Consider the following 11091-nt stretch of genomic DNA (forward strand, 5'->3'; position numbering starts at 1 on the left):
AGAATGACTGTAGCTTATGTAAAGTTGACATAACTGGAGCACAGTCGCCAAAGGCTGTAGGTGAATCCGTGGAACAGCTAGCCAAGGGCTGAAATGGTCACGTGCTGACCATAGCGTGGCCCTGGCCCTGGGACAAGCGCCAGCAGCCACTGTTTCCAGATTTAGTAGTTCCATCTTCTCTTCCCCTCAAGGTGCAAATAACTGTTTGACTGGAACATCCAGGCCCAACTGACCACGTGTCTAATTGTGCTCTTACCTTTAACTGGCTTCACAGTATTTTATTTATTTTTAATAATGTTTTTATTTACTCCTTGAGAATTTCATACACAATATTTTAATATTCTTTCCCCTCCTCCAACTCCTCCGAGGTCCTGTCTACCTTCCTACTCACCCAACTTTATGTTCTTTTTCTCTCTTCAAAAACAAAACAAACAAACAAAAAAGCTGAAAATCAAACATGGCGTTCCATCTGTGTTGGCTGGTACTCCTGGGCCCAGGGCCTGCGCTGGAGTGTGGTTGCTGCAGTATCACTTGGCTGAAGTAAACTGATTTTCCCCTCGCTCAGAAACCGTCAGTTACACATAGCTCTCGGTGATGCGTGTCTTTGTGCTCGTGCCTCCTTCACGCTGGGTTTTTGTGCGGCTGAAGCTGTAGGTGTTGCACATGCTGTCACGCTCCCTGAGTTCACTGTTGTATCTAGAAAACGCTTTTCCCTGAAGTCACCTCCCACCCTGGCTCTTCTATCTTCTTCAGCCTTCCTACCCCGTCTTCAGCAGAGGCCCTGGGCACCGAGCGCCCCTGAGTCTCTCACTCTGCACGCCGACCACTTGTGGACTTCCATGCTAGTTAACGTCTGCAGCAAGAAGCAGCCAGTGAGGCGTGGGGCCGTGGCTGCAGTCCCAGGTCATCAGGAGTCATGTCACTGCTCTGTTCATTTGGCACACTGATAGTAGGCTTCCCCTAGTGTCAGGTGTGGGCTCCGTCTTGTGGAGCAGGCCTTAAATCCAAAATAAATAAAATAAAATTTGAAAAGGTGATTGGTTACTCCTATGACATTGGCTCCACTATTTCACCAGTGGCCACATCTTGCACACATGTTATTATTGTAGACTGCAGGGTTTGGAGTTAGGTGGGACTGACAGCTACTTTTCTCCTCTGGTAGTTAGTGCACTTAGCACCTTCCAGCCCTAATAATGCTAGCCAGTAAGGGTAAAGCTTCTGGGTGAATACCAGCTGGATTTCTCCACGTTCTGTGACGCAAGTGTGTGATATCTTAGCAATGGACTTTCACCATCAACTTGTATAAAGCAGCCAATAGCATTGGGGTTGTGTGGTAACTTCTGGGGGCCTGGGGGACATCTTTACCATAGTAGTTTTCTTTCTTTTATTTTTTTATTTTATGGTTTTTCTGTTTGTTTTGTTTGTGTTTTGTTTTGTTTTTCAAGACAGGGTTTCTCTGTATAGCCTTGATTGTCCTGGACTCACTTTGTAGACCAGGCTGGCCTCGAACTCACAGCGATCCACCTACCTCTGCCTCCCAAGTGCTGGGATTATAGGTGTGCACCACCACCACCCAGCTGGTTTTATTTTTCTAAGTAAAAGATTTATTGTCTTTGGAAAGATCTCTTGTATTCTTCATAAAAGAACTTGACCCTAACAGGGAAGATGGCCCAGAGGCTGCCATGTGCGCTCAAGGCTCCTCACTCTGCCTACGGCACATAGCCGTGCTCAGCTGCCTGTAGGAGGAGACCAGAGCTCTGCTCGCCAGTCTGTGCTGGTTTAAAAGGGCCTGCTGGACCTGGGTTTCCTCCTCCTAGAGGCACTCACACACCTTAGCCAGTGCCTCAGACCGTGACCCTAGAGCTGTGCTGCTGCTGGTGGCTGGAAGTTGAAAGCAGAGCTTTTCCAGTAATATCTTTGGCGACCATAATTATATCCTGTAAATTTGAGCAATAAAGGGGCTGGAGGGATGGCTCAGAGGTTAAGAGCACTAGCTTCTCTTCCAAAGGTCCTGAGTTCAATTCACAGCAACCACATGGTGGCTTACAACCATCTATAATGATTTCTGGTGCCCTTTTCTGGTGTGCAGGTGTACATGCAGGGTAAAACACTATATATATAATAAATAAATAAATCTTTTTAAAAAAAAGTTTAACATTAAAGCAGACATAAATAAGAACATTTAAAAAAAATTTTTAAAAGAAAAACAGCCTCAAATTCTGCTTACCAGAGATCCTGTCCATCGTAAGGATTGGCAGTGTGGTTCCAGCTGTCACTGGACACACGTACAGGTCGAGGGTGGGGAGAGCACAGAGGAAGGAAGGGGCTAACAGTCAGGGCAAATGCCTGTGATTAGGAAGCGAGCCACACTGAACCTTCTGTGAGTCAGGAAATAAGAGAGATCACAGCATTAATTGAGTCTTGTCACCAATGTTCTCCTTGGAAAGTGGATGGGTGCACATCGGGAAATGGGAGGACAGAGATGTCCTATGTGGTGACCACTTGTACCAAAGCCACTTTCAGGCCACATGTGACAGACTCTATAGAGAAATAACAACTGGTATCTTTGTAGCCAGGGTGTATGTACCACGTGCAGCTGAAGGCAGAAGGCAATGACCACATCGAGCGGGCACTTCCCCACCATCGGGTGATCGAGGTAAGCATCACTCCTGCCCCAACGGGCTGTGGTTTCCGATTAGTGCTGCCACGGTGGGGTTGTCAATAGCGTCCGTATGAGTAGCCTCTGTTTTGTGTATGTGTGTGGTGTGTATCTGTGTGGAAGCCACGGGTTGATGTCACACGCCATCCTTGATTGCTCTCTACTTTATCCAGTGAGGTGGGGTCTCTCTCGGATCCTGTAGCTCACAGATTCAGCTAGCTTGGCCAGCCCGCCTGCCCTGGGGATCCCTTGTGTCCACTTCCAGAGTACTGGGATTACAGGTTGGCCGCCATGCCCACCACTTTTGCATAGGTTCTGGGGATCCATACTCCAGTTCTGACACTTGTGCAGCAAGAGTTTTATCCACTAAGTCGTCTCCACAGCCTTTAGGACAGGTTCTTTAAAAAACAAAACAAAACACCTAATTATTTATTCAGACAGTAGTAGCACATGCCCTTAATCCCATTACTGGGGAGGCAGAGGCAGGTGGCTAGCCTGGTCTACAGAGTGAGTCCAGGATAGCTGGGGCTACACAAAGAAACCCTGTCTCGAAAAACAAAAAAAACTAATAACTCAGTTACTTAAATTTTAAATTTATTCTTTGAGAAGTTTGTACCTATGTACAATATATTTTAATCATATCCACTCACCTCCTTCCCTCTTTGTAATTCTCTCCAAATTTCCCTCAACATCCCCTCTCAAATTCATGTCTTCATTTTATATTTCATTGACCCAATGAGTCAGTGCTCTCCATATACACATGCAGGTGTGGCTACTGTGTCTATGCAACAGTTTTGGCTGCCTTGTTGTGTTCGCAGCTGCTGAGCTCATAAGGGCACTAGCTAGCTCATGTTGGAAGACAGCACATCACAGCTCCCCTTCCCATCTTACGTTCTTTCCGTGTCCCCTGAGTCTTGGAGGTGATGGGTTGATGCAGATGTCCCATCTAGACATGAGCACTCACAGTCGCTATTCTCAGTCCTTTGGCCAATCACGAGCCTCTGCGTTGACCACCGTCCATTGCAGAAATCAACCGCCCTGGCCAATGCTGAGAGCAGCTCAGATGTGTAGGTATAAACAAAAGTATTTAGAGGGCAGTTTGGCAACATGACTCCTGGGTAGAATAACTGTAGTGGGCTCCCCACTAGGGCCTATAGTGGCTTCAGCCATTAAAGTGGTGTTCTTCTCTCTGGCTAGACAGGGGGTGGGGCGGGTGGGGGTGGACCTTGCCTGTCGAGTTTGCAGGTAGCAAAAACTTAGAAAATAAATGCCACACTGGTGTACTGCTGTGTCTGTGGGCCAGGCAGAGCCCGTTGCTTGCTGTGTGTACCTTGGGCAGACCCATCTACTCCCTAGGATGGGAACCAGCTCCCACATTCTGCTCAATGTGGTGCTCTCTTTCTCTCCAGGTTGGGAACAATGACGTGGATGACGTAAACATCATAGTTTTCCGGCAGATCAACCAGTTTGACCTGAGTGGAAACGTCATCACGTCCTCTGAGTATCTTTCTACTTTGTGGGTAAGATGGCACCCTCAGAGGCAAGAGTTTATCCTCCCAGAGTCAGCGGTAGAGATGTTTGTCCCAGCTGGCTCTGGCTTTAGCTTGCCACAGTGGGAGCTGGCCAGACAGCTGCCTGCTGCGGGTGGAGGTTAAGATGTAACAAATAGCTGTCACACCTGGCTTTGGAGCCAATTGTCGAGTGATGGGGAGAGACCAGGTATCAGCCTCAGTCTGGCAGGTGGCAGTGGAGCAGGAAGGCTGAGCGCAGTGGAGCAGGAAGGCTGGGCGCAGTGGAGCAGGAAGGCTGGGCGCAGTGGAGCAGGAAGGCTGGGCACAGTGGAGCAGGAAGGCTGGACACTGAAGGTAGTTGTGCACAGTGCACCTCATCAGGCCTGAGTGTGGCCTGAGGCAGGCAGTCTGGGCGCTGCTTGTCTCACTGTCTTGGCCACGCATGCCACTCCCACGTCCTTTGGTTCTTGCCTTTAAAGCCAGAGCCTTGGCCATGGTAACCTGAACCTTTCTCCCAGCTCTGACAAAATCCACAGGAAATACAGAACTTTTATAAAAAGGCCGGTGATGTCTCGGAGAGGTTAATGGTTTGTGCTGGGATCTAGGCAGATGCTTAGAACACAGCGGAAGATTGGCCCAGTGAGGGGCATGTGGCCTCCGACTGGCTCTGGGCACCCATAGTGGGGACCAGGATGGCAACTGTGCATGTGTGCGGTGGGTAGGTAGTGTCAGAATGCTCGCTAGGTGTGTCTCTGTGTGTGTCTGTGTGTGTGCGTGCAAGGGTGAGGATGGCACCATGGCCTCGTTCCACCTGGTTGTCGCCATGCCAGAATTTTGGCTCAGGATTCAAATCACTTTTCAATTTTCTAGAAAAGCTAGAAATCAGAGTCAGCTAAATCACCTATTTCTCAGCGTAGCCAATTAATTAAATTTCACCTGCAAAGCTGTATACAGTCAAAGAGCACAGACGTGCTCTGGTCTGAGCCTCTGATGTGGTCCAGGGCTGAGGTCGCTCCTGCTCCCTGGAGCGTGGTAGAGAGGACGGCCAGTGTTCCTGCAGAGCAGCGCAGAGCCTGCTGGGAAGCCGCTGCAAGAGCCAGAGCTCACTTGTAGTTCGAGTCCCAGTGAGTTTGGTCACACGGGGAGTGCCACAGCTGGGTGAGGCTGACACTGCCTCAGGGTAACTCTGTGTGGCCCTGGGTGTCTTCAGCTCTCTGGAGGGATGCTGTTTTGTCCTTAAGACTGGCGACATTGTTTATCAACGCTCGGCACACCGAAGCTGTTCTTTTTCACTCTGGTGCCATGGCTGACTGAACTTGCCTCTCTGCTCACTGGAGTCTTGGGCCTGAGGCGTGTTGGGAGGAGGCGGCTGTCCTGGTATGAACTGAAGTCACCGCGTTCAGAAGCTGTCCCTCTTCCTTTCTGCCCCCAGGTGAAGCTCTACAGAAGCGAGAACCTAGACAACCCCATCCAGACGGTGTCGCTGGGCCAGTCGCTCTTCTTCCACTTCCCACCGCTGCTCCGCGACGGCGAGGTAAAGCCAGGCTCGGGCACTCGGGCCTAAGGGATGACGCTCTCACTTGTTAGTCTGAGCACTGCTCTGCAAAAATAAATGTTTGCCCCAGTCCAAGGAGGGTGGGGTCTACAGGGCGGCCTCTCAATTCGCCGTTTTTCTATTTACAAAAGTAATACATATTCTTAGCAGGAGATGTTGGGAAAAAATTTAAAACCACCAGACAGAATCCCAGCTCCCAGAAATAAGGGGGGGAGGGTACTACTTGGTTTCCTTTGGGGCTTTTTCAGTATGAGGAAGTGCATGCGCATTAAGTGCAGGCACTGCTGAGTCAGAGGTGCTGCTGTTCTGTACGCTGTGTGTAGGCTGTGCTGCTCAGGGGAGAATCTGTCCTTCACCTGCTCCCTGTCGTCAGCTCCTTTATTACATCCACCCAGCTGTTACTCATGGCCCCGCTGAACCTGGGCATCCCTTACTCTTAGCCTCTGCGTGCCTGCCTTTGGTCTCATGATGCGCTTCTTTCTCTCCCATGTGGCCCGTCTCATGCTATTCAGTTTTCCCCTATTGCTAAGGGTAGGACCAGGGCCTCACACGTGCCTGGCATCTCGTTCTCTGTGCTTGGCAGCTACAGTGGGGTCTCTAAGTTCTCCCACTTGGTGTTTTCTGAGCTTTGGTCCGGGTCTGCTCTCCACCCCACGGTTGCGTAGTTCCCAGCCACAGGCAGTTACTGACTCTGTCAGCTCAGTTGACAGGATTAGCAGAGAGTCCGGGTTCAATGGCTTTAGCTTGGGGCTCTCCCAGAGCTTTGTACTGCCCTGTGGGGCTGCTGCATGGCGTCCTTTGTGTGTAAACTCCTGGCTGTCATGGAGGGTGCTGTCCACTATGTCCACACGGTATTGCCGTGTGACACATAGGCCTCAGTCTTCACCACTACCATTGTGGAGGTGCTACTTTCTAGAACTTGCCAGTTTAGGAGCCAGTTAAGTCACACCTGAGCCCCCCAGCCTCACTTCCTCCTAGCGCTGGCTCCCAGTGCACCCCTCTTTCATCAGAGCCCATGCGGTTCCTGAAGCCCGTCCTTAAAGGACTGAAGTCACCCAGGCTGAATGTCATAAGGACGGACCACGGCCCCAACAGCCTTATCAGAAGGCGCAGGCCCAGAGCCGCCGAGACTGTGCCTCCTACAGTCTGAAAGTTGGTGACCCTGGGATGAACGCACCGACTTGAGGGTTCACAAACTGTAAAGTGCTGTGCGTGGCTGCCACGTGTCCCCTGCGTCGCCTCAGCCATCTGTCCTATACCTACAGAACTACGTCGTGCTTTTGGACTCCACACTCCCCAGATCCCAGTACGACTACGTCCTGCCGCAGGTTTCCTTCACCGCAGTGGGCTACCACAAGCACATCACTCTGGTTTTCAGTCCCACGGTAAGAGCTGAAGTGAGCGTCTGTGGGAACCTCCCCCGACCCCCAGGTCATTTCCGTGTCTCGGCTCTCCCTGGGCCCCTTGCCTCCTTTCTGCGCGTTGGTACCTGCTGTCAGGAAACGAGTCAGGAGCTGGCAGAATTGCTTGTCCCAGTGGCTTGGGACATGAGGGACAGGGACACCATTTCCCTATGACCAGTGGCATTGCATCCCTTCATTTAGGACACCCCAGCATGTGGCAGCTAGTACTGCTTCACAGGCAGAGCGGAGGACACGAGCGTACACGCCAGCAGGCACGGATGCAGTAGCCGGAATAAGTTCACCAGCACATGGCTGGCTGACATGGCTGAAGAGCCTGGTCAATTTATCAGCCCCTAGAGCAGGCGCCTTCACTGTCCATCTGAGCTGGGGTGTATGTTCTCCATTCAGGGGATCATTTAGGTCGGTCTGGGGGCTTGTGCATGGTAGATCCACTGTGACCCCAACAGGCGTCAGTGATGGAAAAGATGGGCTCCAGGCCCAAGCTCAGGCTGAGGGTGGATCCCCCGGAGACAGCATCACCAGAGAAGCCATGCCAGTGAGGGTGCCCAGCGCCTCAGGGCACTCCCACCAAGCCTGGCGGCCTGCCTTCGGGTAGAAGGAGGGAAGCAACCCCAAAGTTACCCTCTGACCACACCCGTGCATGGTACGTGCAGACATGCACTCACGCAGACACACACACAAAGTAAATGTAAAACATTCTTTTTAAAAAGGGAAGCCGTACTTTGCAGCTACAGTGTTGGCCGTTGCTTCTGAGGAAAGTAAAAATTTTTGCTTCTTCAAGATGCCTGCAGAGCACTAGACTTTGTAGCTGCACTGTTTTCGTGGCGGGAGGTGGGGGGGTGTACCATGTGGCTCAGTCTGTTCAGGATACTAAAAATCGACTTTAGACCGTGTAACTGGAAACAGCAACTGCTCCTTGTAGTCCTAGAGGCCGGGATTCGCGATTCTGCCGTCAGAGGCCGTGAGTGCCCGGGTCCACTGGGCTCCATAAATGGTGCCTGGAGCTGACTCAGATGCTGCGTGTGGCTGCACAGTCCCTCTCGGCCTGATTTATGAGGGCGCTGACCCTGTTCATGAAGGCTTCCCTCATTACTTAATCACCTCCTAAAAGCGGTGTCCCCAGACCCTTCTGTCAGTATGCCACATCGGTCTCAAATGGGACAAGTCTCAACAGAGGACATCACTGGGTGTCCAGCTCATCCCCTGGTGGCACTGTTCCTGCGAGTATGCGTGCTTTTGAGTTTTTGTCAATCTGTGTTTGGCACTGACTGAAGTAGAGTTGCTAAGTCAGGGATGTGCAGGGCCAGGGGCAGAGCCCCGCTGGTAGAGGCCTTGTCCAGCACAGCCATCAGCCAGGCACGGTGGCACATGCCTTTAATCTGGGCACTCAGGAGGTAGAGCTGGAGGTTCCAGGTCATCTGCAGCCAGAGTGAGTTCGTTTGTGACAGTAAGACAGCCCTCGGTCTCTGGGGCCTCCTTGTGAGTCTCAGGGGCTTGGAGGCACACCCGCACCCCACTTAGTTTCTTTTTGATATCACGGGACTCGGGGTAACCATGGGCGTCAGCGTGGGCTGGAGCTGTGATGTGATGGCAGCCTTTGAGGGTGAGGACTCACGAGGGCTCGCGGCTCTCTTGCAGAAGAAGCTCCCTGAGCAAGACATTGCACAGGGGTCCTACATCGCCCTGCCCCTGACGCTGCTGCTCCTGTTGGCCGGCTACAACCACGACAAGGTAGGGAAGCCGAGGCCTCCTGGGAAGGCAGGGGTCAGGAGACAGAGCGCAGGAGGGTGCCCGGGTCACAGAAGCTACAGAAGGCTAAGGTTGGAGGGGACCAGGCGGCTGCCCTAGGCTTTCTACACCTCCCTCCAGGAGTATTAACTCCAGTGCCGTCATTTCTGATGCTTAGGGAGGTGTGGCCTGGAGAGAGTTACCCGCTCTGTGTGAAACCTCCCTGCCAGTCCTCTGTGCGCAGAGCCAACCTGATGCCCACGGTCTCTCTCTTCTAGCTCCTTCCTTTGCTGCTGCAGCTGACGAGTCGTCTTCAGGGAGTCCGAGCGCTTGGCCAGGCGGCCTCCGACAGCAGCGGCCCAGACGACATGAAGAGACAAACCAAGAAACAGAAGACCAGGCGCACGTGAGGAGGAAGGAGGCCCTGTCCCCCGCGGATGGCATGGCCAGGGCTGCCACCTGCCTGGGAACAGAGGCACATACATATTTGCTTACTTCAGGCAGGCCCCCGGGCCCTGGGCCCCCTCTGTTGGTGTCCTGCCTGCCTGTCCTGTGTAGCCCTGTGGTGCAATGCGACGAATGGACCCTCCTGTCACCCTGCTGAACACAATTTATTTTCTGAGTTGGAGATAATTTATTATTATTATTTTTTTTTGTCAGAGAAGTATTTAAGTCGAGCCGTTGCCATGCGAAAGTAATCCTAATCTTCCACATTCGTTTGCAAGAAGAGTTCAGTAAACATGGTCTCTGTCTGCCAAGAACCTTCTGGACTCTCCCCAAACTTCCTGTGCACTCGAGGCCCCTGCCAGACACTGCAGCACATTTGTCTGTGCCCACCAGAAGGGTCTGTCAAGAGCGGAAATGAATAAAGTCACCCACTTCATTCGTCTCAGATCCAGTTCTTCAGGGGCCTGGCATAGTGTGGGGTGCAGACAGAGCGGGTGCGCCTTCAGCCCCAGTGTTGGAGGCCGAGGCCATGGGGATGTAGCATGGTCAGCTTGTGGCTGCTCTCATGCTCACTGTGGTCCTCAGGACAGATGTCCTGTGTCCTAGAGATGCCAGGAAGACTTTGTCGTGCTGAACTTGAAAAGTACTTTTTCTTCTTGGAGTGTTTCTGGTGTGTGTTTGTGGTGTCTATGGTCTATCTGTTTGTGTGTGTGTGTGTGTGTCTGTCTGTCTGTCGGCATGTCTGTCTGTGGGTGTTTGGGTATGCATGCTGGCCACTTGACACAGACCACCGTGTGGGCCTGCTTGCTGCGCAGTGACAGTGAACCGCATGAGCCTCTGGGACAGACAAGACATACTCCATATATACTATGTTTCTGACTCACTCCAAGTGGACACTACACGGAACGTCCTCCTTAAATGTTGGCGGGGCTTTTAATGACAGTGTAAAGGTTAAAAGCTTGTGAGAGGCAGTCAGATCAGTTGGCTCTGTCCGGCTGTGGCCATTAGGGGCAGCTTCGCTATGTCGCTCTCTGGCTCTCCTTGGTGTTGGCTCAGCTTCTTTCCCAGTCCCTTTGGAATTACTGCGTGTCCTGTTCTGTCCGATGTCCTGCATTTGCTGGAGGGATGGGGACAGCACCAGTGTCCCATGGTAGGTGAACTTTTCTGTCAGCTGGGCTGCGAATGGTTCTGTGACACGCCATCCAGAGTCGCTGAAGTGTCTAGTGTGTGAGGCCCCGAGAGGGCCAGAGGGTGCAGCTCAGCTGGTAGAGTGCTTATCTCGAATTCACAAGGCTGAGTTCCATCCCCACCACTGCCCCCCCAAAGCCAGGTGGGCACTCCCTGTAACCCCAGTACTTAGGAGGTGGAGGCAGGAAGATCAGAAACCCAGGGCTGTTCTCAGCTACACGATGAGATTGAGGCCAGCTCGGGCTACATGAGAAAATGGCACAGAAACAGCCCTAACACCTGAATAAGGAAGGACACCTCAGAAAGCTCCCATCCGGAGCCCTTCTGGTCTTTCCTGTTTGTGATTTTTGTCTTCCAACCAGCAAGCTGTGCAAAGTCCCTTCCTGGGGTAAAGTGGGGTGAGGCAGGGCTGGGCGGGGTGAGGCGGGGTGGGGCAGGGGGAAGGGAAGACTGGAGGGAAGGAGCAGACCTTGTGCCTTACTCTGAGGACCTAATTCTTAGGAGGGAACACATGAAATAGGCACTGTTCCCTTCCTGGATTTGCGTTCCCCCTCCCGCCCAGGGAATGGTGCCGCCTAC

At 52.3% G+C, this 11091-nt stretch overlaps 1 protein-coding gene across 1 annotated transcript in view; it reads left to right on the top strand.

Annotated features, from left to right (window-relative positions):
- LOC311592637 (BOS complex subunit NOMO1) overlaps positions 1-9769 on the top strand; it is a 56309-nt gene extending 46540 nt beyond the window's left edge. The window contains exons 26-31 of the mRNA XM_084773306.1: positions 2573-2656; positions 4069-4179; positions 5603-5704; positions 6991-7110; positions 8788-8880; positions 9156-9769. Of these exons, the coding sequence (XP_084629432.1) occupies positions 2573-2656; positions 4069-4179; positions 5603-5704; positions 6991-7110; positions 8788-8880; positions 9156-9287 (642 nt within the window). The 3' untranslated portion in view covers positions 9288-9769. The remainder of the gene's footprint in view (positions 1-2572; positions 2657-4068; positions 4180-5602; positions 5705-6990; positions 7111-8787; positions 8881-9155) is intronic.
- Positions 9770-11091: the final 1322 nt, after the last annotated feature.

This window comes from Acomys minous (genome assembly GCF_964271855.1).
Source record: "Acomys minous genome assembly, chromosome: 2".
In the NCBI taxonomy this organism is placed as follows: Eukaryota; Metazoa; Chordata; class Mammalia; order Rodentia; family Muridae; genus Acomys; species Acomys minous.